Here is a 26,246-nt window from a genome sequence, read left to right as displayed (position 1 = left end):
CTTACATGAGAATTAAAAAGCACTGCAAGTGAATACTTGTTCTTTCTGCAAGTGAAATGCGCTCCTACAGTACAACCATTTCGAGTTAGAGCTCTATTTCTGCCAACGGGAGTGTGAAACGTCTGTGATTTCTTCACTTGGAGGTACAGTAATACTTTTGGCATCTGTTCCTTAAGGATCTGCAAGTGAGAAGTGAGTGCAAGCAACACTGTCCCCTTCGGTGGGCCTCTTTTTTTTTTTCCTTAAGCAGCTGGCAGAGTTAGTCTCCTGTAGGATTTTTTTTTTTTTCCTTTTCCTTAAGCAGCTGGCAGAGTTAGTCTGTTCCTGTAGGATGAGTGTGAATTACTGCCACTCTGTGCCAGCGAACAGAACAGCCGCATTTAAAGGTTGTACAACAAAAAAAATACTAAGAACAATGCATTTTAGCTACCTTTGAACTGGTTCCTGAGGAGGACTGAAACATTGCTTTCAATTAACAAACATTATTTAGAACCAAACTGAAGCAGACTTTCAGCTAACAGTCAGGATGTGTGTGGTTTTGGTATGACATCCATCTGAGCACATGATGCTTGGTAAGTGCTGGAGCCTCGGTTATGATTCATTGGGGAGAAACATGGAAAACAATGTCTGTTTTTCAAGTGTTGGAGCAATGAATTTAAGGTTGGAATCGTGTATAATTTTGCTAAAATAAACCTCCAAGTAGCATGAATACCTCTGTTAGAAGGGGAGTAAGGGTGATGGGTATGGCTGATGTAATAGCGTCCCACTGCCTGATGTTTGCTCAGGTTCTCACCGATATTAATTGCCAGCTATTTTTTCAGCCAGTGGAGATGCACTGGCACGTTCACCACTGAAGATGGAGTCCAGAGTTACATATGCTGATTTTTAGTCAAAGTGGGAGTTGGGGAATGGTAAAGCTGTTTGGGCAGCTGGATTTATTTGTGGTATATATTTTTAAATTATTTTTCAAACATGGTCAGAAATCCTTCCTTGTAATTTTCTGCCCTTACGTTTGAACTAAGAGATGCATCTCTCTACTTGTTCACTGCGTGTGGAATTTTTAAGCTAATTCACTTTAGTGAAATAGAGTTATCTTCAAACATACGCAATTTTGATTGCCCCTTCAGACAAAGCATCTAATATCGAAACAAGAATTACTTCTCTCAATAATAATGATAATAAATTGTAAGAAACTTTCAGTTTCTAATAGAAAATTATTTTTAAAGTTACATTTTAAACTAAATTATTTAGTAATATGAAATTGATGAATACTCTATAAATAATTTTATGTACAATTGTTATACAAGTGGAGTCAGATGTCTGTAGGATTTGCTATTTATATTTAAATAGGAGGGACTCAGAAGTGCTGGTATATTTTCACAAGGGCAGAGCTATCATGTTACTCTTCTACACAGTGCTGTAAAATTTTCAGCTGGGCTCAGAAAAAATAATACCTGATGTGGAAGTAGAAGCTTCAGGTATTTTTCGTTTTTTTGCTAAGACTATATAGTTGAGGGTAGATGAGGAGAGGATTTTTGAGGAGTTGAGCATAAACAGTTCCCTGCCCGGAAGAGGAGTTGTTCTAATTTAGGAAGAGGGAATTACTTGCTGGCAGAAAGGGCTAGGGTGTGGTCTGCTGAGATTACTGAGATAACTCAATAATTTTAGGTATCTTTAGGGAAGGTCTGCCTACTGTGCTGTGCTTCCTGACGTCAGACTGATCCTATTTCCCAGTTTCTTGGTCCCGTCTTCCAAAAATCTTTGCAGAAAAGGTCATTATTTATTTTGCTGTGACTTTTCGTTTAAAGCGAGGATGAGTGAAATAGGTGCTATTGTGTAAAATGGAAAATCTCTTTTGCTTGGGAATTTCAGTAGGTTTGTTCATCGCTGGTTGCTTGAGAGCTGCCCCTCCCCCCCCAATAAATGCAGCACTAAGTTGTTGAAATCCCAGTTCTAAGAAAAAAAACCCAAACAACTGGTGTAGCTACATTTTTTATTTCATTTTACAAGTATTTTTGGTGGAGAAAACAAAGTTTTTTCTTTGAAAATCAGCTTGTGCTTATTAAAACAGAATATAATCATTCTGAACAGGGATTATTTTTTCCCTTTGAGGCAGTGAAAAGTAGGAATGTACTGGAGCTGGATGTCGTTTTGCCGCCTCCAAATGGTTATTTAAACTGTAGTAGACCAGACAATATTTAGTTGAGAAGTAAGATTTTGGCTTGCAGCCACCAAAGATACTGCATTGCAGCAAGATGAATGAGCCGTCTCCACACAGCATTGCCTTTATCACTTGAACAATGATTTTAGCAATGTCTTTTCACGTATTATTTCCGAGGGTATCTAATGGCTGTTGTCCAGGTACAAAAACAGCCTGCAAAGGCATACTATTTATGAAGTTCCATACTTGCTTCCTAAGGGGTGGTGAAGGATTAGTTGTTGCGTTCAGTAGCTGTTTCGGTACTGTAATTCAAGATGAGGCTACTGTACTTTAAATATAGAGCCTGTCGTGCTGCCATTAAGTCACACATTTGCATCAGTCATTAGCTCAGAGCAATGCAATTCTAAACTTCTTTCTTCTGAATGCTGATACTGCAAAGTAGTCTTGTGAATTGAAATGGTACCAAAGCTGGCAAAAGATGGAAATGTAGCACTGTGAGAACGTATTTCCTGGTGGTTTGTGTGCTGCTTTATTGTGTCTAAATCTGGCCTATAAAGGAGGATTCCAGAAACACATGATTTTCAGAGAACATCTTGAGCACCAGCTGTGAAACCTTAAAGGTTAGATTTTATGGTTGATTCTGCTAATCCGCAACTACTAATTTGTAATTAGTTAAAAGGGAGAAGCGATAGGCGGGGGGATCCGAAGGGTTACAAATTGTATTGTTACTCTGTTGGCTGTTCCCTCCTAAGCATGTCAGGGGAATTTGGCGTAGAGAATAAGCTGTGTCCTGAGGTTCTCAAGTCACTGGTTGCCTGGTACCGTATTAACCCTAGCTTGTATCACGATAAATGAGTTTTGATTCAGGCAGCAATAGCAGTTTTCTAACTTACACAACCAAGTGACTCTCGAGCAGGCTGAAGAATAGCACTGAAGACTCATGAGGAGTTCAGCAAAGGGTCCTGTTCCCGAATACAGCAGAGATCTGCACCCTCATCTCAAGAAAGATTACAGCTTTTCTAGCTCTTACATGAGAGGGGCCACAAGGATGACAAAGTTACGGGAAGGGTTTTTATTTGAAGAAAGCAGTTCCCTGGAGAAAAAAGGTTGCTGAACGGAGAGATGAACTCGGGAGTGGCATGAAGATGATAAGCAGGGAGCGATGGCTTTCTCTCTCTCCCAATAGAAGAATTAGGGCAATAGCAGACCAAGCCATTAGATTTTAGGTTAAAGAAGAAGCAAAAAGAGCCCGTGAAGAAAAGGAACTTGACAAAGCATGTAGTTTAAACTGTGGAATCCATTGCCACAGGATGCTGTTGAGGCTAAAAGCCTACACGGTCTCAAAAGGCACTTAAACAAATGCCGTGCAACACGGCAACCACCCCTGACTCCCGGGCAGGGTTACGGCAGAGCATCCCCGCACCCTGTACTGGGGTTTTAGCTTCTCCCTGAGGCTGCCAGCAGGGCTGCGTGGCCACGCCGGGTTAGGGGTGCTGGGCGAGCCTGCCGTGCTGAAAAGTGAACAGTGGGAGGTAGTGGCGTGGTGTTGGAGGGTGAATGTGAACACCAGTGCTGTTTTGATTTTAGATGATAGGGAGAAATCAACTTCAAGACAGAGTAATATTATTGTCTGTTTTTAACTAATGTAAACCAACAAGTAACCATTAGATTAATCTACATAATTTCTTCATTTATACAAACCTGCGAGGTTTTTCTGTAGCATTTTTGTTGGTAAGCTTTGGGGTTCCTTATTTTCCTCTGTTGGCAGGGCTTTTTTTTTCCCCTCAGCTGTTAGCAATCCTTTTCGAGAGACTTTCTCAGATGCTGAAATAGGCAGTAGCTTCTTGGAGTTCTAACTTCTTTCAATACTGAATACTATTTGTACATCTTAATTTCTAGTATTACAGAAAACATTTTTCTATTCCTTTTCTGTCTCTGCCCAGTATTGATCAGATCATTTTTAAAGATTGCTCCTGCATATCAATTTGCTATGATATGCTTAAAAAGTGGGGGAAAACCCCTTGTAAATGGATTTTACCCACTTATACACAGGACATGTAGGACACCTCAGTATAACTTCAAGAATCTTCTGAAGATGGAATGTATTTTCCACAGATCAGCTTCTTCCTCGGCTCTTTCTTATGTGAAAGATAGACCGAGCTTGCTATTTCACACTGAGGCACTAGGTATTGCAGTGTGTTAACTCTTACAATACTGGTATGTTCCAGACTGCCAACACTGCTTACCTAGGTAAGTGGTTATGAACGACTGCCTTCACCAGTATGAAGGAAATACCTATCCTTTGATTCACTGGTTTGCCTTTAATGACAATTATATTGCTGTATGGAAACTGAACTATCTCATACTTAAGTACAAAATCAGTGTTATTTGAATTGCAGTGAATGATAGTAGATGTACTCACATCATTAGCCTGACATTTACTGTCCAGTAGTAGTTTGAAATTACTCTTTTAGAGAACAGTTGTAATTAAACGATTCTGGGATAAGTGCAGTGTAGTTTGCTTTTCCTTCATTTTCTGCTCTGAAAATTTTGCTTCCTGCCTTGACTCACTGCATTTTGCTGGTATCAACGCTTGTCTTCTGAGTAAAATAAACTTTTCTTGGGCTTCAGCAATGCTTAGTGAATATTGCAGTGTTAGGAGACAGAGTGGGATTAACAGTATGTTAAATGAGGAGGTGTCTGATCTTAACAAAACATGATCAGTCGTTACTTTAACTCGGTGCATTTAGATAAGTAACTGAAGAAATTCTAGGCTGAAAAAAAATGTTGGTTGCCACAGCTTGCAAATGTAAATCATTGGCTTATCTTTGCAGGGAGGTGGCTGGATAGACCAGGGATACCTCACTGAGGGATTCTATACCCCTCCTCACAAAGCAAAATGCATTGCCTCGTGTTTCTTAAAGGGATTTAATGTTGCATGTCTCATTATAGCTTGTAACAATAGTAAGGCCTTTGACTTTTTTCTCTTTCATGTATTAGAAACAAGACTGCCAATGGAGATTATCGGAAGGAGCACAGAGAAAGGAGTCGCAGCCCAATAGAGCGGGCTGCTGCCCCCACAATGAGCCTTCATGCCAATCACATGTATGCCTCAATCCCAAGCTTGACCATGGATCAACCTCTAGCACTGACCAAAAACAGCATGGATGCAACCCGAACAGTTGGCATCACACCTACACTGACTTCTGTGGAACGGCAGCAGGTACTGGCTTCTAGGTTGACAAGAAACTCTGGGTGGTTGTAGGAATCCTTGCGGTAGACACAATGAGGACTTCCCAGATGTAAGCAGAACGTATTGTGAGTTACAATAGGTAGGCGATACTTCTCTTTAGGCAAAATGTATTTTAAAAATGCACAATGAACGTCACAGCTCATTGTGTTTAATCTGAATAAATTGCTGATGTTTAAATGTATCTGTCACAGAATTCTTGGCCTTCCTGCTTTTTCTGATGCTTTGCTAAGCTTGTGAATGCATGTGTTCTATTTGGGAATGCAAAGTCTGTGGCTGAGCGAAGCTCCAGTACCTGCTAGGCAATAACTGATGCAGTTCACAGGTAAAGAGGGTGTTCATCTGTGCTCCTCTTGGCAATCAGTGCGTGCTTCCCTCCCCTCTGTCCCAGCTCTCTCCCGCCGGGACTGCTGAAGAAGAGGTGCAAGACAGAAAGGGCATAAAGGAGAATTTTGCACTGAATTTCCCAGGTGAAAGAAGCTGGAATGACCTTAGTTGTTTTAGCCAGCCAAAAGCATTCATTGCGTTGTTCAGGGCAGTGTTGTATCACTATTTCATAATGACTTTCCCTAAAACGAAGTAATGATTTTTGATTATTTTATAGTTTATTTCCATATGCTGGAGTGGTTTTCTTTGTTTTGTTTTGTTTTTGCCTGGTTGTTGGGTTTTTGGCTTGCCGTCTTGTACATTGTATTTGTTTTCCTTCAGAACTGCTGAATCATTGCGTTGTTCAGGGCAGTGTTGTATCACTATTTCATAATGACTTTCCCTAAAACGAAGTAATGATTTTTGATTATTTTATAGTTTATTTCCATATGCTGGAGTGGTTTTCTTTGTTTTGTTTTGTTTTTGCCTGGTTGTTGGGTTTTTGGCTTGCCGTCTTGTACATTGTATTCGTTTTCCTTCAGAACTGCTGACGATGAGCCATCTCTATGCAGTTTATACAGTAAGTTTTCTTCTAGGTCAGACTCGTCTTTATCCCTCTCACAAGTGGAGAGACAAAGCAAGATAATTGAGTTGTGATGAGCTGTTAGTGTTGAGAAATTAAAGTGTACCCAAGCTCTTCCGTCCGTCCTTCCTTCCTTCCTTCCTCCCCTACCGTGATGCCCTGCAGAGGGTAAACACTTTGAGTGGATGATCTTTCAGAGGTCGGGCTTTTTCATATGCAATTTATGAAAGCTGCTTTTCACTGGAGCCGTATACTTTACATCTGCTGTGTAGATTTTCACGGTGGCTGGCTACATACGCTAGTCTTTTGCATTTTGCTATGCCAAAATGCCTAGCTTTACGCTAGTGTTGCTGATATCTTGCATCATTTGGCACGCAGATTGCAGAGTTATTGTTCCGTGCAGAACAGCTCTTCTTTGCTCTCGGCGTTCAGTGATGACAGAGGAGGAAGGGACAGGCTTCCACTGACGACACTGGTGCCCTTTGATGGTATTACCGTCACCTCTCAGCTTAGCAGCTAACACCACTGACACTCTTCTATTTTGGTGTGTTTGACTTGGGCCGATTCCTGTTGCCCATTACCAGATTCCTCTCTCTCTCGTTATCTTTGATGTTTTGAGCTAGATTACAATCTGTTTTCTTGGAAAAATAGGATGTTGAGGTAAGACCTTGCTAAGAGCACAGAGTAGGAATCATACAAAGAAAAACGTGTCTTGAAAATAAGAAATCCTAGTTTAATGATTTGTTGTTTTGTTTTGTTTTTTTTTAACTTAACATGTTGAATGGGATTTCATCTTACTTTTTTCCTAATAAAGAAGTGGGAGAAAAATACCTTCTTCTTTTAGGCAGCGTGGGGTTAGTCAGCTTCTATAGTCACTGTTACTAAATTCTCAGCTTATCTCAATATTTTCATATAAATGTGTATAGTCTGCTCAGTGCAGCTGTACACGCAGAACCATACCAGGGGATTCTGTAAGATGCCTTATCCTGCCTCTCAGATCCTTTGTGGTGTTGGTACATGCATTCTTGAGACAAGCTCTTTTATTGCCTCTCTCTACTTCCCACCTCTTGCATGTCTAAAATACTCTTCTGAAACGATAAGCATGTATACACTTCTCAAAAACCGCTTCACAGATGCTCAAAATCTTGGCCCCTATAAAAAAGAAAATAAATACTTCCACATGTGAACTGCTTACAGAAAAAATGAAATTATTCACTTTTTTTCTTAACTGTGCTGACAGCAAAGTAAAGAAAGTAAAGAAGATGTAAATAGCATCATTCCCGTTGTGTCTAGACAAATAGTGTTAAACCTCCCCTTGAAAGCTCATCTCTTTTACTTCGGTCTTGCTCTTACTCTGTCTAGACTAAAGTACCACTGAACAATGAAAACTCTTCCCTTCCTCGTTGACTTTGTACGGTGGTAGGGAAAGTAGTGATTTTTGTGGGTTGCTGCACAGATTTGTACAATGGACAAGAAATTAAAACTGTGTTAACTACATCAATTCTGTTAATCTTTTGGACCCTTAACAATTAACTTGCATTGAGTATAGCAAAATGGACTCTTCCTTGCGTCATAAAACATAACAAAGATGCAAAGCAAAACTAGTTCAATACCTGTGTTATTTCCCTTCAGCCACCTGGAGAAACTGGGACATTTCTTGTCCTAAGGCCTTGTTTCAATGTCACATTTGCATAGTAGACAACTATAAGAAGAGTTTTATTTTTATACTTTGTACAAAGTATACATTGCAGAATTAAGATTATGTGACTAGACATTTTGGGGAATTTGCATGTGTTGAGAATGAAAAAGGATGATGTTTATTAAGTAGTGCTGGAAAGGCAAATTAATTACAACAGGAAAGTACTTGCGGTCAAGTCTCGCGCAGGAGCTCTTCGTGTTTTACATCTTACTGTTTTGTGGCTGAAGTACAAAATACAGAATTAGGCTAGGAGAACTTAACTGCTGAATGAAAAATGATAACACTAAAACTTGATTAACACTAGGAAGACAAATACCTGCAAAATTTGTAAGGCCCTTCTGAGTCCTGGAATCACGAGGATACGTGGACATAGAATGAAACCAATACTTAATGTGTTGACATTTAGTTCTGCATATGTAATGCCTGTGAAGTTGAAACAGTCACTGTAAAATCACTTCAGTGCTTTTAATGATTTGCTTTTATACCGCCCTTTTTCTATATGGCTGCTTGCCACTTAAATAACTAAGAACCATTATGGAAATGCAATGTGGCTTTTTTTATTAAATCAGACGACGTAATAGCCGAATATTTTGGGTTTTAATACGCTTTATTGAATTGGATAGTTTATGGGTTATTTCACTGCTGGGATTCAGTTCAGTGTACATCTCAAGTGATTACGCAGTGAACTGCTGCTAATATGGCTTTGGCCGATTGCCGGAGCGAGTGACGGTTTTCCTTTTTCTTCCATGTTAGAACCGTCCATCCGTAATCACCTGTGCTTCCGCGAACAACCGGAACTGTAACCTCTCTCATTGCCCCATCGCTCACAGCGGCTGCGGTTCAGCAATGCCTGCCTACAGAAGACCCTCTAGCAGTAAGTTACATGTCCACACTCTTAACTGCCTGATTAGAATTGGAGAACAAAATCGTCTCGCTAACCGTAACTGTGTAGGCACTGATGTATTAACAGGAATAAAAGGAGGTGAAACAATAAACACCTCTTTGTATCCTGTCTACGCAGAGACATGCTAGCACAGGTCCCCTCGGCAGTCTTTCTAACCGTCAATCCTATGCTGTGGTAGAAAGCACCAGTTCAAACTTAGGGGGAGAGAGGTGTTCTTTTTTCTTGTTTTGAAAAGCTGCTTTAAAAAAACAAACACCCCACACAGACAAATAAGTCATTATGTTTATTTTAGTCTAACTGACAAACAGCAGGCAGGGCCAGCAGATCCAACCATGCTCTTATTTTAGGAGCTGTAGTTCCCCCAGCCTTTCAGTAGTCAGTAGACTTTTATGATTCAGCTGCAGTCACGAAAATCTTTTCCTGCAGATACAAATACTCTTCCAAAGCACATACCCTCACCTTTCTCTCATGGAGAACACAAAAAGCTTTGGAGGAGGGCGGTTGCTATAGCAACCCAAGCAGGGAGCTTTAGCTTTCTACCTTCTGTGCAATTAGTACTTTGCATGAAATCGTTTCATGCAGTACTTGCTGGGGAACCTTGGGCTGTTTCTCTTCACTTTCTCTCACTGTGCGACGGGGGGAAACACAGCCCTTTCATTTCAAGTCATATACCTGCTGATGCATAGCTTTAACACACAGCATTTCCAAAAGGCCATGGCAGTGAGGCTTCATCAACCAGAATGTGTTGATGTAACAATACCGGTATGACATAGGTAGCAACCTAAAAGTCCATAGTAAGATGATGATGATGATTATATATATATTTTAAAAAAGATCAATGTATTGTTGAAAGCTGGAATTAGAAGCTGAAGTGAGACCCTGGAGAGGATATATTACACAATTAGAGAAGTCAGTAGTTAGAGATCTAGGATGTTGGAAGTTTTCTAGAAAACTGCTGTTACTTGTCTAAGGAGAGCTGCTTCTTTGAGCCCCCAGCTGTATTTACATGGGCTTTGGAATAGTTGTTAATGTTTTCAGGAAATATTTGTCTCTTGTCACTTGAAGAGGTCTTTGTGCGCGACACATTTATTTTAGGATCAATCAAGTCTTGCTGTAGCATGAAGGACAATGGCACGGATCTTGACAGCTTTAAGGATTTTTGAAAGATAAATCTCATTTAGAGACACAGATTTTGTTTCTAAATTGTAAAACTGCAACTCTCATATTTAGTCTGAGGAATTATTACTATTATCATTCAAAACCTGATTTTTAAGGTTCTTTGTTCCTCTTGTAATAGTAGTACACCATTTTAATGCTTGTAGTACCTAATGCAGAGGTAATGATTCATTTAGTTTTCTGACTGGCTCCTAGCACAAGCACGTCAAGTAAGATGAAACCCTGAAATCAGCTTTTGGCGTGCTGTAATTTAGGATGGGGTCTCCTCACATCTGACTGGTATCAGCAGGCTTGGGAGCTGATTTTAAAGAACTGTTTCCATCTTTAACTCTATTTAAGCCTCAATGTAAGTTCTGTGTGATTGTTTTGGGAGAGGGTTTCCACAGAGTCAGAGCTGTAGCTGTTACTAGCCTGAGGGAGAACTATAATTATATATAAAATGCTTACCTGGCATGGTGCAGGTCACAGAAATGCAAAACTAACTCCATTTATTCCTTTTTTTTTTGTCATTTTAAGTCCTTCCATCTTTTTCCCCACCCCATTCACTACCAGTTCTGTAACGCTGTAACAAGTCTTGCTTTATGCTGCGGTGATAGGAAAATGGGAGAAAATACGGGTTCTGAATCCAGTACTTGGTGCCAGGATTCTGCGCTGAAATAATGCATCTTCTGCCTCCTTTCCCCATCCAGCTACCACTGCCTGTGACCCAGTGGTGGAAGAGCACTTCCGCCGAAGCCTTGGCAAGAATTACAAGGAGCCTGAGCCAGTGGCAAACTCTGTGTCCATCACAGGATCAGTTGACGACCACTTTGCCAAAGCACTCGGGGATACATGGCTTCAGATTAAAGCTGCGAAGGACGGAGTCTCTAGCAGTCCCGAGTCTGCTTCACGGCGCAGCCAGTCTTCCCCTTCCTCTCATATGGTCAATCATAATCACTCGCCCTCGGTGGTCTCATGAAGAGAGGACCGTTACGTTTGTGAATTTGCATGGTTTGACTGAGCTTTGAACAGTGCTTAAAATAGTGTTGGGGGAGGGGAGATTAGTTTTCAACACATGTTTTTGTGTACTCACTTTTTATTTGTAAAAGGGTGCCCTTAAAGATGATAGCAGGAACTATTTCATAAAGATTCATACGATGTAGCATCCTTTTTTCCTGCCTCAATTACCAAAGAAACCTCTGATGCAAATCTGCTGCCCCTTAAAAAAAAATAATGCACGCTAATCCACAAAAGCCATTACACTTAGTTGGTTGACCCAAATGCTTTTTGCTTTTATTAGCTTCTTGAGACTAGAATTTGTCTGGTTTGCTTACATTGCCCCCCCCCCCCCCCCCCCCCCTTTTTTTTTTCCTTTTGTGAAGTAATTTTGTATGTATATACTTGAAAAGAACTGTCATGTATGATTTGCACTATTGGAGGAGGACTGAAGTTGCATAGCAACTTTCTGGAAGATGCTAATATTTTGAGGGCAAACTGCTGAAAAAAGGGTTTAAGGATGACATTTCTATCAGTTTGATTTTTCTTAAAGCAAAACAGCTTTGGAAGGGGAAGTCTCATACAGGTTATAGGTCTTTCTCTCTTTAGATTTCAGGTGCTTAGTGCTTGCAACTGGACTGCATAATTTACAGAACACGGGCATTTTTTCCTAAACACTGCAGTTTGTTAGAATAGAGCTGAGGTTGGAGGGTTCAATAGTGCTTAACGATGCATGTTTTATGAAAAATAGCTGGTATCTATTAATGTATAGACAGTAAGAATCATAATACTTATTAGCTTTTCTTCAGAATTAGTTTATTTTTGTCAGTAACAATCCTAGATATACTTACTGCTGGTACAGTTGTACTCTATGATATTTGTATTTGATATTCACTTTAGTAGCAGCCAGCAAAAGAGGACAGCCTCAGGACAGGCCTCAAGTGACGCAGTTTAGAGATATATGATGCGTGGTACAGGATGCTATAGCTTTGCGCATGACTGAGTAATTGTTTCTGTCTGCAGCACTGTCTGCTTAACAGGAATTTGCTTCCTAAAACTAAGTCTGTGTAATCCACCTTTAACTAGCTGCAGAAACTGCTACCGTTACGTATCTTGGCTGGACAACAGATTGTTACAGTTTGTGAAATATGATCTTTAATTTTTTTAAGCTTATTCATAAACCTATGCCAAGTTGCAGCATACATTCCTCCATTAGAAAACTTTATACAGGTATTACTGCATTTATTACCGTTTGCTATATTAATAGCTACTAACTAGAAATTAGGCAATAGAGGCGGGCATAAAACCACAGCTGTGCTAGTACTAAGAGCTTCTCTTCTTCTTGTTAAGTGTAACTACTCTCCCCCATACATTCCATCTTCCCAGTACAGTTGCAACTAGGGCTTTTTTTTATACTGGGTTACCTGAAATGATTGGTTCAGTGTAGAAAGTTAGAACTAGTTGGAAGATGAACTACACGTGATGTATTATGGACTATGTTACAGTATTGGGTCCATTGTGGCTTTTATTTTATGTGTTTGTTTTTTTTTTTTAAAGTTAAGCTATTTAATTTGGAAAAGGTGCAGGGTAGAAAGAGATCGGGAGATTGGCTCTTACTCTTGTTGAGAAGGTGGCTGCTCAATTTTCTTTAAAAAAATTTAAAAAAAAACGACAAAAAAAACCACCTAGGCCCCCAGTTTTAGACATTTCACTACCATCTTACTGGGTAGTCAACGCTTACTTGCTTTGGCATTCAGTACCCTACTCTCTGTAGGAAGATTGTTAAAAGAACACTTTTTTATATAGGTAACTTTAAGACCATCGTTACGCTGTGCGTAAAGAATGTACAGAGAAATTTGTAGGTATTTTTTGAGGAACAATTAATTTGTTAATGATATGTAGCTATTTAATTTTTCCCTTTCCTTTATTGTAATCATTCATTTTTTTTGTTTGGAGAAAAAAGTTGATCTTTTTTTTTGTTGTAGATTTGTCTGTAATACAGTAAAAGTGCAGGAACACAGTTATTCTATGAGAACACTGCATTAGCATTAATAGCCACTAGTTTGTTATTGCTACAGGCTACTGAGCATTGTAACAGTAAAATACTAATACTGTAGATGGACTCTGTGGAAAATGTGACTCCTATATTTCTTTGTAAACACAAATAAGATAATGTTTTTAAAGCTAATATTTTCAATAATAGCTGTTTTACAAGGTTACGTTTACTTATCTGAGATAGGTAAATGGATTTGAGGGCAATAAAGATTTAATGTGATATGTCCAGTAAAACATATATTAGACACAATAATGTCACGAAAGCCAAAGGGTTGGGGGGAGGTGGAAGGAAACTAAACTGAACTCACCCTCGTGAGACGTGGTGAAGTTTCTTCACAGAGCCAGGTTATCTACAGTTCAGTTTGAAAGATTCTCTCTGTGTTTGTAAATCTGTAATATACCATTCTTTTGTGGCCTTGTTTCACCTGGGAAAAAAAAAGGTTTGGCAGGCCATCTTTTTTTTTTTGTACTTAAAAGTAGCCTTAAAGAACAATAAAGTGCTCTTAAATCACAGGTGTGTACATACTCTTCTGTATTGGTCGCTAAGAGAGGAAGCTGGTTTCTGTACTTCACGAGCTGGAAGCAGAAACAAACTGCTGTTCGTGCCATGTTTTCCTTCTGAGGAAACCCAGTCCTTTAGGACTGTGACCCCATCGAAGGGGCTGGCGTAGCAATGGTCTGTTGGGTTTTTTTCCTACAAGAAACAGTCTTTACAACTACAAAGGGAACCTGTTGCTGCCACAGCAGAGCTGGGCAGAAATAGCCCCGGCTTTAGGAGGACATCCCTGGCCGCTGAGCACACGCTGGCAGCAGGCTCACTGATCAGGTCTGTGAGCCCAGTGTTGCTCTCCGTACAGGGCTGAAGCAGCTGTTCCTTTTCCTAATGTAGCTCCGTTACCGTTTTGGAAAATATTGGCCAGTCGAGCATTTCTGTACCGTTTGTTTAGGAAGACTAGTATCTTAACTTACCTTCATTTTGTTTTGTCCCTCAACTTCTTCAAGTTTTATCTAGAGAACAGAAATTACTCCCCCACCCCCCCAGCCGTATCTCAAATGTCGCCAGCCATGCCCTTGTGTTTTGGGCGAGCAGCATTTCAATAGAAGCTCATTCATTCATTTGACTGGAGACGGTTAATCCTCAAAAACAAGTGTTCTAATTACCTGATGCTGAGAAGGTTCGGTGAACCAGGCAAGAGCCTTCGGAGGAACTTCAACTCTGACTGTAGTAGAGGTGTCTCCAAAATTAAAAAAGGAACCCCTAAATATAACGAGACACGAGTTACTGTTGTATTAGAAGTGCCTAACTGGTTTCAGAAACAAAGTAGGCATGACACGCGTGGACACTGTTGAAGTAAAGGCTATTTTGGGGTGTGGGAGATTCCATGAGAACACATCAAGAATGATTAGTTTAACACATCTGAAAAACATCCCTCTCTAAATACCCGTGGAAAGAAGCCTAAATACATGCTTTAAGAGCTTTTGGGAGGGAGGCCAACTACAACAAGCCTCACACGCCTCTCAGTCTGCTTTCTGAAGGGAGCTGGTTTCCTTTTAGGAAAAAGTCATCCCTACATCAACATTTTGGGGACTACATGAAACAGGACCAGCAGCATTGCTATCTTGCAGGTCAGTAACTTACAGAGTGTTCTATTTCTACATGGTAAAAGGAAAAATACAGTAATTTTTTTCCTACCATGTGGTTTTTCTCGTTAGCGGCAAGCAGTAATTGTGCACAAAAGGGTAGTGCCATGGCCTAGAAAAACGTGATCGTACACACACATTTCATACTATTAAGTGCTATACTATTTGTAATGGCTTATCTTTTTCTGTGAGCTAAATTAAAGGCAACTTCCAGCTATGCGTTTGTAATTTCACCCCCCACACACGTTATTTTTGCTAAGTTAATTCAAACCAGAATTTTAATTTTAGAAAACAGACCTGACATCACAAATATAGTAGGGATTGAGTTCGGGTCTTCCTGCATAGTTCAGTGAGTGCCCTCTCCTGAATACAGTTTCTGCTTTAGTTGTGAAAATGAACTTCACCGACAAATCTGTGTGGAGGCTAGATCGATAGACAGTGATAGTTTGACACAACAGCGGTACAACAGGAGTATATAACCGTGTGTAGGTACATAGGCGGTATGTCTGCTTACCCGCTAAACCTGCACTAACGGTGTCGCTGGTAAATGAGCGCTGAACCTAGCCGGCAGACTGTGCTTACCCAGGAGGGCTGAGGGGACCTAGCGCAATGTTTATTTCCTTTAAAACGACAAACCCGCGACACAGCAAAGGGAGTTTCTAGACAGTACCAAGCTCAGTCTTGATCCCGCCAGGGTCTGTGCTGAATGCAGGCATATTGAAGTCAGATGGCTGTAGAGGTTCCTGCCACTGCTGCAGAGAACTCAGCAGGGAACTACTGCAGCTGCTCATGAAGCAGCTACACTACTACACTGTGTAACTGAACTGTTAGACTTTAAAACTGGCACATGCACAAAACTCAAAATTGTAACCAGTTCACCATCAGAGATTGGAGCTGTAACTGCCGCAGTTCAGAAGCTGCTTCACAAGCAGCAGCTGAACTGTCACCGCAGCTGGGCTGAACGCTCCCAGAGGGGTGCAGGGGACTGCTGGGGGTGGGAACAAATCCAGCTGTTCCTAGGAGGCCAAATCAGTCAACAGAGAAAAGATGTAAAATTGTCTTTCAGCCTTGTTCAGAAGCCTTTGTGCAACAGCAGAGTTAGGAGAACTCGCTGCTTACACTGTACTCACTACTTACTTACATTACAAAAGAGGTGATCCACAATGGCTGTGTGAACGAAGACTTCTCCAGAATCCACACACCGTGCCAGTATGTCATGGCGCTTAACGTGATATCCTGGCAAAACACATCAGAAGTATTTTAAATATTATTTGTGTAAGAGCTCTACTCACCACAGTTGGCACACTTGAGCTTGGCTGAGGGGAACATTCACCACTATCTTTAGATCCTTCTTGAGGAACAGCGAAATAAGAAACCAGTCTGCATCTTTCTGATGTACATCTGGCATGGATACAGGTCCAAGTACGTTACACACAGCGTCTGAAGGGTGTCTCCAGCTCGCTTCCCTTAGCAGACAGTTATTACACAGCTGGATTATGTTGTGTGTTGAAGCACACTTTATCCCTGAAGGGCCCATGACAGAAAATATACCAATTTAATAACTAATTTTTTAACCTTTAATGGGAACATTCTGCCCCTCTCTGTGGAACAGCTATCTCAAGTGCATTTCTTGGGTATAAGACAGCCAAGACGATAGATACTTTAATCGCTTATTTTTAAACTGCAGTTACATATAGCGCCACAGCAGCTGCCCTGTGCTTCAGACAAAGCTCCTATTTTCCCTTGGTGCTTTCCTGACGCAGCACACAAGGCAACAGCACTACGTGTCTCCAGAGGTGCATGAGGGAGAGCGCCTCAGAGCGCACGCTCTGTCTTGGGAGTATGTTCACCTCCTGCGGAAGAGAGGTTTTACATGGCTTTTACACCCAAGAGAGGTGCTGGGAGGCTCACGGAGGCAGCACTTCTCACCAAGAGTGACATTTAATACACATACGGGTTTTTTTCCCTCCATCAGCAGGGCACAAGCCTTGAAAGAGACCAGCAGACCTGGGCAGATGCTACTTACCTCTGCATGTATGGCAAAACCCGGAATGTAGCCACTTCAGTACGTGGCCTTCCCGCTGGTGCTCAACCTTCAGTCTTAGAACCTTCTTGATTGATTGTAGCTTCCCAAGTGCATTCAAGCCTAATCCTGCCCAACCATTGTCCCAGGGAGACGCTGTCACTACCCAGTCATTTCTGTAGAAAAGGCAAGGGGAAAGCAAGTCATTTCATCCTTGATCTAAAGCCACAGACACCACTTCTTTCTCCAATTCTCTAATTTCAGACTTTCTCTGAGTTTACAGCAAACTCAGGTGTCTTAATAGCAGCCTCAGCACTGGCTGAAAGCAAGCTGCAGACAAAGACTATAAGTCCAGTGTAGAACAGCCATTGCAAAAACAGTGGTTAAACTGCAAGACAATAAACTAAACTTTATTTTTAATTAAAACTCCAAGGACAAATCTGGTCCTGGTACATTTTATCTGATATACAAACGGTAGGAGGAGCACCTTGCAGCACCTAGGAATCTTCCACGGAGCTCTGGAGCTTTTAGTTCAAAACTACAGTTTGAATTCCTAAGTCTTCAGTGTTCTGCAAAATATTCTAATCAGGTGATGTGCTTCCTCTGTGTTCGTCCATGTTTACACTAACTGGTGAGCTTGGCATCAGGTTTGCTTTTTATTTGCAGAAAAGTTTCAAATTTTCCTGCTTAATTCTGCTTGGCAAATCTGAGCATCACATTTACAGAAAACCACAAATATACAAAGGCACGTTCCAGAGAGCAGAGCAGAGCACAAACTACTCTGCTAGTGTGCGAGTGGGACCCCTCTGCAAGGCCACTCTGCACACACGCCCGGGGCCGAGACAGGGAAGCATCACCGCCTTGGACAAAGCACTTGGTCTCTTTGCTGACACGCTCAATACTCCTGAACTTCACTCACGGGATTTTCCCTCTCCTGAGGAACTTCCACACTAGTAAATACTGACTTAAAAGAGACAGCTCTCGCTGGAGCAGCGTGGTAGCATTCATGAAGGGAACCAGATGCTCCACTGAGACTATCGTTAAAGTCTCCATACCTGGTTTATGCTTAACATGGACAACACTCGCCTCAAAGAGAAACAAGAGCAGCAGCTCTCCAGATACACCCCCCGTTTGAATGAGACCGATATACCCACCCTGAAGAGAGACACAGTGGGACCGGTGCCAGAATGCCAGACTATTCCCAGTACAAGCTCCTCCTATGCTGCTCCTTCCTCTGGTGCTAGAAGTGGACAATGTCATGCTGAAGGCAGCCTCCGTCCTCATCTGACAACAGCATCCCTAAGGAACATTAAATAGGCAATTCTCATATTTTCCTTTGTGACACAATCAGGAGCCCAATTCATCAGACAACAATGCATTAACTTAGCGGGTTTTAGAGCTGCTAATTGCTGTATCACTTAAGCATTTATACCCGATTGACATGCCTCTCTGTTAAGAATGGTTGGCATGGGATTAGTCATACATGGACATTCAGCTTGACATGCTTATATTTTAACCGAGTTGGAAAAAACAGAATTTCTTTTTCTATAGGCTACTTTTAAATAACGAGAAAGCAGTTACTGACTTCCAGTCAGAACACACTTCATTACATTGACATGAGACCGTTTCCATCTTTTTTTGCTTGTAGGCTAGCCAGTAACACTGTTCACTGTTGCACTGTTCATTCTAACTTTACATTTTATTTTGCTAAGCAGCAACTTTCTTAAATGCCAAGGAGAACATCTGTCTTCTCTCCATCACAAAGACAGACACAAAGGCATCTGTCAACATGAAGCTGTGTCAGCCACATGCCTGCTATGCTTAATAGTCAAAAAGCTGCTTATCTTAAAACTGTTTACTCAGTTTGGGCAAATACTGTGCACGCAGCATACTTCTGATAGCGTCCTGCTATTCATGGTGGAATCAACGTTACTTTTTTAATCCAGGAAAATACAAAGCTCAAATCTCCTGCTTCCTGAAATATTAAAATAATGTGGTCTAGCTGTATTAATGATGTGTGGCTTGTGTGTTAAAATATACACAATATACCACTGCGATTATATTAGTTCTAGTTAGTTAAAACAAAGTATAAAAAATACAGGATCTTTTTGCTTTCAAAAAAAAAAGCTTCAACTAATTTAAAAAAAAAAAAGTTCTCAGCCTAAAACCTTTGCTCTTCACTGATCCACTGTAGTATCCTAAACATTTTTTTTTTTGAGGGGGAAGTGGGGATGAAAATGGAAAGAACTAACAATACTTACAGATTAAAGCAAGGGCTTTTCCTTTTCCTTTTCCTTTTCCTTCCAAGTGATAAGTTCTTGGGCTCCTGCTAAGGCTACAGTAAATCTATTAACTTCTTCAGAAGAAAATGCATGTATTCAAATAGTACCACAGGTAATACAGCATTGTTATGGGGTTTACAGCAGCAGCAAAGTCCTTTTCGCTTACTTTCACTGACACACCTTTATTTAACTCGATGTTATTTTTATTCATCAAACATTTTCTCATGGCATTAATTGTTACTGATGTTGTTCTGGCTGCTAGAGCTTGTTGTTCTGGTTTATATACTGATATAAACACATCTATTTTGAAAACAAAACCAAAGTAACAGAACCGCAGAGAGTTAAGAAAACTTTAAATTAGGCCTTGCCTCTTGAACGCTCCTGCCATACAAGCAGTCATCGGTATCACTTTGGCTTCCCGCCTCGCAGCCGAGACCACCGCAGCTCCCATTGCTCTCAGGTAATTCCCTCGGTAGAGCCGTGGCTGCCCGTGAAGAGGCCACCTCTGAGGAACACGTTTCCTACGTGCAGGAGGAAACCCCCCGCTCCCTCCCGGGACGCCCGGAGGGTGCCAGCCAGCTTCACCAGCGATCTCTTCCCAGTGTGAACAATCTGAAGCAAGCAAGCTGCTTTCAGAAATGATTCCAAACTAGGACATGATTCAGAGAGGCAAGAAAAAGACCCCGGGTGAAAACCTCCTGCCACCAATATGACTTCCCCTTCCAATGAAAATGCTGGAAAGAAACTAACGGGAGCAGGTATCTAATTGATGATGATGATCATTTCTTATTATTCAGAGTTGCTAAAAATAAAGAAAAGTCATCCTCTGTTGTGAAGGTCTTTTTTATCTTAATGGTAACCTTTTGTCACTTGTCTGTAAGTCTCTCCTTCCCAGCGGTTCTCATACCTCCCCTAGGAATTGGAAAATCAAGATTAAAAGAAGTCATTTCTTAACCTGCAGGGCCAATTTAGTAAAGTAACAACTGAAACCAGTAAACCTATTTCTTCAAAAGTAAGCAATATTCTCATTTTGTCCCCTGAAATGCAGGCATACATATGTACATAATTTACCTTTTGCTTTGAGAAAGCCTTGATTATATATCAGGAAAGCAGCATTAGCTAGTCGAGAGGAAAATAACGTGTAAGAGCACGCAAGACATTTTCTTTATTGTAATAAAGACGTGGCTGTCTGAATATAGGCTAAGAACAGGGTTCAGAATGATCAACCATATAAATGTAAAATGCACTTCAACTTTTAAAGACTGCACTATAGATGTTGTCTAAAATGTACTATTTCGGAGATCTTTGTTTTGAACCACTCCTCTGTCATTTCACACCTTTGCTAATTTAGTCTTCAGCTTCCCTATTCTATACAATGTGATGTCATTAGCTCAAATGTTCAGTTTTCAGGTGGGGAAATGAAGAAAAACCCAAGTCCTGCAAAGCCACCACCACACAGAACATGGTAGGATTTTAGGGCTCTTGTTTTAAAGATTTTCATGGCAAGAACAGATTTCCTCACAACAAAAAATAATGCTTTTGTTGTTGCCAGGCTTACAAATGCAGTCTGTAATGTTAGTCAAGCTATGACCTTTCAGCATGATGCAAAATCAGCAGTAATAAATCAAATGGTGACTTTGCTGACATATCTGTAACTTAAGTGATTAATCCAACAAATAAACCATTTCTGCTTGGAAATACAGGAAAGAGGAGTGTGAGATTCTCCTCCTGCTCTGCCCTGTTATAGCTGAACTCTGGATGCAGTTTTGGTCCTACCAATTCTCACAGGAAATGTGAAAAATGCCTGGGCAAAGGTTGAGGATTAAAGTCAATAGCAGATCCACCCATAATACATCGTTAAAGAAAGAGAAGCTAATGAAGGCAAGAAGCAATATTCTCCTATTTACACGAAAAGTTTGCTCCTTTTAACAGTTGCCCCATGACAGATCCCATCTTCTCTCCATTCTGTCCTTCGGTGACATACTCCCAGAGCAAATCATATGCACTTTTCCCTAAGAGAAGTGTTAATTTTACCAGCACAGCTAAATCTAGCCCAAACATCAAGCCGCTGCCTTCCTCCTTCGTGTCTTCTACCTGCCGCTTCCCTTTTCTCCCCCCGCACAAAATGCGCAGCACTCAGGTGGAGCGCTAGAGCCTCTTCACACCACCCTTGTGGCTGTGCGAAACTGTAGCAACTGGGCATAGAGTGCCTGGTGGCTGGCATAGAACTAGAGTAACTTGCCAGTGTCTACGAAAGTAAAATCTGCCCAAGGCTCCAAAATCTGCAACTGTACAGATAGTTCTTTGAACTGACTTTTTCTAAATTAAGTTCTTCCCTTGAGCTATTAATAGCATAGAAATCTATACTCAGAATGCTGATTTCCAGAGCTCAACAGAAAGAAAACTGTAAGTGTATCCAATTTGATTAGCTGCCCAGAATGCAACATCGAATGCTGGTATACAGAGGAAATAAAGCATCATAGCTGCCAAACATGTGATCTTGCTACTACAGAATCAACAGGATTTGGACTTCAGGACTTCTTTACACTGCTAAGGATACAGACCGTTGCTTTTATATTACTTGCACAAATCTCAACTGATTTGTTGGCTGTTTGTCCTGCGCAGATACCAAGGCACAACGAACAGAACAATATCAAAGTGTTCCAGTGACTAGAAAGCTTTCTTGCTTGGTTATAACTTACATTAAATATTTCACTTGAATTTTTCAGAAGCAAAATTAAAATCAGGTTATTATAAATAATTACATTTGGAATTAATTCTGTTCTTGAGCCATTTAGCTTCACATTTTCAAGTCTTTCTACACAGCCACAAAACAGATGTGTTCATTTTTAAATTAAAGAAAAAAGAAAACAGATTCTTGGGAATTGAAGGAACACAAACCAAAAAACCCAGTGTTGGGAGACCAGCATCAACATCTTGAGAGTTGAGAAAGCTATAATCTACCCAACTAGTCAGACTGATGAAAAGTAAAGATTCTCTCCTCAGGAAACCTCCATTGCTTAGCTTTGCAGCCCTGATGTGGGAATTAGCTACACTATAACCTCAAACCAAAACACTTCAAGAACTTCCACATAGGATGGTGTTTAGGGAGCATAGGGAATGTTCATTAAGGTACAGGATCCCATCATGAAGCTTCCAGATATATTTTTTTTTTGCTTGTGGGTGAGAAGTCTGTTTAAGCAAGTATATTGGTCTAATTCCTCTGTAGGTACAAATTCAGAATGTTCCTCTCCTTCCTGAGAGCGCTAGCAAAGTTGGGTGACAAAAGAGAAGTAGCACTTAATTTCTGCAACAGAGTGAAAAGGAGAAGCAGAAAGCTGGCTGGCTACTCCCTGTGATCCTTTGAAACCTTGTATCTAGAGCAACCCAAGAGGAAGCCCCAAAATAGAAGAAAATTGATACTAAGCCTCAGGAGAGCTTCCCATAGACAGACAGGCCCTGACCAGAAAAAGGGACCTGTCAATAGCCAAGGAAATGAACTGAAGCTCTTAGGAGGAATGTAAGCTACTCAAAGCCAATGGCAATACCTCTGATGGGAAAGCTCCCTGGGGCATCCTTGATCCATTGCTCCTAAAGCCTCAAACAGGAAGCCAATCTCTTCATAGCTGCCTTTCCCGGCTCTCTTCCAGGTTCCTCTTCTTCTGGCACTTCTGCTGTTCTTCTACCCCTTTGTATCTCCCATCTAGAATGGAAACAGGAGAGGAATAGAAAACACTAGCACGGTAGGACAAAAGAATTACTGGAGCTCCATTACAACAGAGATTTGGGGCAGTGGGCAATGATTTCAAAGGATTTCAGTTTATTTGCTCTTCTCCCATAACTGAAGTTTCTTTGCTGTTTTTTAAGGCAAGTGATTGTACATACGAGGCTAGATTTATTTTGTACTTTATTTGTGAAAAGTTTAACTGAGGAAAACAGCCAATGACTACACTCTGAAAGTTTAGTGAAACACAAAAATGTCACTAACACCACCATATAGTCCAACAAATTACAGGTCATGGCAACTTACTTACACCTTGTACTTGGTGCATGAACAGTTCTCTGTATTTCACTCAGGAAACGGACAAAAAAAGTTTTTTCTCTCCTCTGGAGTACATTTATAATATATGGTCAGAACTAATCAAGAAATGTTTGTTAAGAAAGAAGATGAAAAAGCCCAAGTCCAATTCTTACCCTGGATCTCCGTTTTGAGATCTATTCTTGCTTCTTAATTCTTCTGTTCCATTACCAAAGTCAATGCACACCTTCCTTTTGCAAATGAATCCAAACCTTTAATTCTAGGGGACAGAAACTTTAAAAGGCAGTGCAGGCCTTGGAGAACAGAACCGATGTTATTTCTAGCCACTCTCAGACTGGATTGCTAAGTTATATGACCCTGATTTCCAACTACGCTAACAACCTAAGCTTAATGCAGATTTGAACCCCTTTGGGAGTAGCATGCACTTACTGTAAAACAGTTAAGCTTCTAGCAGTCAGACTGGTAACAACCAACACAAGCCTCAAAACCAGAAACTCATTTTAAAAAAGTGCACTCAACTAACTTTTTCCTTTTCTGTATTTCTTTTCCACAAGAATAACAAAGCTCTTTTGTGACTCCTCACTATTTTAGCTGATTTGTTACATAAAACCTAATGCTCACCCTGGTAAGCATATTTTCCAGTACAAACATGCAAGAAAGAGCAAAACTGAAACAGCAAGCATTTAAAAGTTAACAACAGATTTATTTAATCCTCTTTTACACACATGAAGTTTTTGAAATACATGCTTAATGTAAGATTGTCTTTACATTTGAAATCAGACTCCTTTTAGAATTCCGAAACCCAGTTTAAGACACCATCGGGCTTAGAGCATCCAACGTTGGGCATCCAAAAATTGAGGCAAATGAATTTCACTAACCACTTCTGAACTCCTTGTCCAAATTGATTAAATTAAAAGGCATTAATAGACAATGTTAGAGATGAGAGATACCTGTATCATCTGTAATACTTGTACTATTCTGTTGCCCAGCTGACTCAATCAAGATTGGTCTTGCTGTACTAGGCACTTGCTCAGCAAAAGAGATTCTACCAAACAAAGCTCAGACAACGGATGGGAGGCAGAGATGATGTGACTTTCTTTGGCTTCACTGGAGGTCTGTGGTACAGCCCATGTGTTCTGCCTCAGTCCATCTTCCCATGTCTATGACTATTATGGAGAGGACAAAGTTGCTTTAAATAAGAAGTGTTTTTAAAAAAATCACTATAATTAATCATTATTAATTATCCAAACTGTGAAAGCTGGAACAAAACATGTTGGCTTAGAAGATTTCTGAAGCCAAAATCACCTACTATTATAGCAACAAAATAACTTAAAACCAGTAATTTGGTCACATTCTGACCTCCTGACACTCAAGTGACATTTAAATCACATTCTTTTCCATCCTCTTCCAGTATCTCAGATCAACAGGTACATTGTTATTCTGTGTTCCTAGCTGATTTTTAAGCATTGGATATCTTGACGCTATCTATCAGAATCTCTTAATGACATTTCCAAATACTAACAACAGGAAGCTAAATTAAGTAACGGATACTATCATTGTTGGAAATGAAACTAGAATATTTCCAGCAACAGGGAACCGCTGTACACACACCAGTTGACTTGCTCCCTGTTTCTCCCTTGCAAATCAGAGCGAGTGGTTACAAAGAAGCCTATCCTACCTTTGTAAAGTTTGACTGCTAAACACTACTGAATGCCTATTCAACAAACTACAGTTAGCAAGTAAATGAAATGTCTTACCCTGGGATTTTCTGAGAGCACTAGTCACATAAGCGTATCAGGCAGTTGGTGAGAATGACCTAGCTACGTACTATACATCAGCTGCTGCCCTGCAGGCCTCATGGGGCAGAATATGTATAGCTCACTCATTCCTAACTACTGCCCTGCCCTAGAGAAAATCATAAATACTGTCTAATTGCATGCAAGAGATATAATAGTAAACATTTTAATTAGGGAAAAATTGCCTTTTGTCTGTGTGACCAAATAATTGTAATGTTATTACATTTACACCATCTATCGTCTCAAAGCATTCCCAACTTAGTACCAGTAACAATACACACCTATTGCTCTAATAGCCATCGGCTGGAACTTCAGTGAAGAGTTTTTCATTAAAAGCACGCATGACCCCTGCACAAAGGTCATTTAGAAAATGAAGGATCCAGAGGAAGCTGAACAGCAACTTTAGGAAGGTAAGGTAAAATAAATTAAAAAAACCCCCAACTATTAAAAAGAAAACAAAAAGAGATATAGAACTTTTTTTAGAACTTTGGTTTAGTGTGTCATCTGAAAAATAACTTTAAATACATGGTTCTTAATAGTGCCAAAGTTTGACATGGATTGCCATAATTGGAAGAAAGACCATTACCTATGGTAGTCACTGATACCACCTCCCTGAATACATGGACTTTCTTTGAGTTTTCCTTTAAAGTGCAACCACAACGGCACTGCCTGCTCAGTGAGAACCCATACAATTAAAGCACAACTAAAGGACGTATCTAAAGTCTCTTCTGCACTAATGTCTATAGAGTCCCCAAACTGCTACTATTTAAACAAAAGAACAGCGATCCTTTGCTCATGACAGTAATAAATAAGTGCAACACTTTTATACCCTGTCCACGAACACGTGAATAAATGACCTAGACAGACATCCAACTTGTCACATCCCTTTGATGACAAGAATTCCTGACATTACTTGTAACAACAGTTTCAGGGCCAGCTCCTGCAGTGACATCACTGGGGGTTTTGTCCGAGAAAGAAATGCAGATGCAGCAGCTGCCCGTCCCCAGACCATGCCTACCTGCTGCAACCACTGCTCCTGCCTGCTCTGCAGACACTCTGCAAAGCAGCAAACTTTACTCCAGCTCCTCCCATTTCAACCCTGTATTTATATAGCATTATCATGGAAAAGTATCAGCTGCAGGAAAGGGAACACTGAAATCTACCAAGAGTCTCCCGTGGTGCAAATACACACTATGGAAAGCAGCGAGGGAGATCCATTAAGACTGCCCAGTAGTATGAAAACACATTTCTTTTGTTTACATTACTTCCAAAATAATATGGAAAATTAATGCTCAG

At 40.5% G+C, this 26,246-nt stretch overlaps 1 protein-coding gene across 2 annotated transcripts in view; it reads left to right on the top strand.

Moving 5' to 3' along the window:
- VGLL4 (vestigial like family member 4) overlaps window positions 1-13,677 on the top strand; it is an 89,579-nt gene extending 75,902 nt beyond the window's left edge. For both annotated transcript variants that reach the window (XM_009287055.1, XM_009287054.1), the window contains exons 3-5: window positions 5,162-5,384; window positions 8,813-8,933; window positions 10,829-13,677. In XM_009287055.1, the coding sequence (XP_009285330.1) occupies window positions 5,162-5,384; window positions 8,813-8,933; window positions 10,829-11,097 (613 nt within the window). In that variant the 3' untranslated portion in view covers window positions 11,098-13,677. The remainder of the gene's footprint in view (window positions 1-5,161; window positions 5,385-8,812; window positions 8,934-10,828) is intronic.
- Window positions 13,678-26,246: the final 12,569 nt, after the last annotated feature.

The sequence above is a fragment of the Aptenodytes forsteri genome, unplaced genomic scaffold (genome assembly GCF_000699145.1).
Source record: "Aptenodytes forsteri isolate BGI_AS27 unplaced genomic scaffold, ASM69914v1 Scaffold105, whole genome shotgun sequence".
In the NCBI taxonomy this organism is placed as follows: Eukaryota; Metazoa; Chordata; class Aves; order Sphenisciformes; family Spheniscidae; genus Aptenodytes; species Aptenodytes forsteri.
Note: the sequence above shows the minus strand (reverse complement) of the source record. Positions and strands in the feature narration are given on the sequence as shown.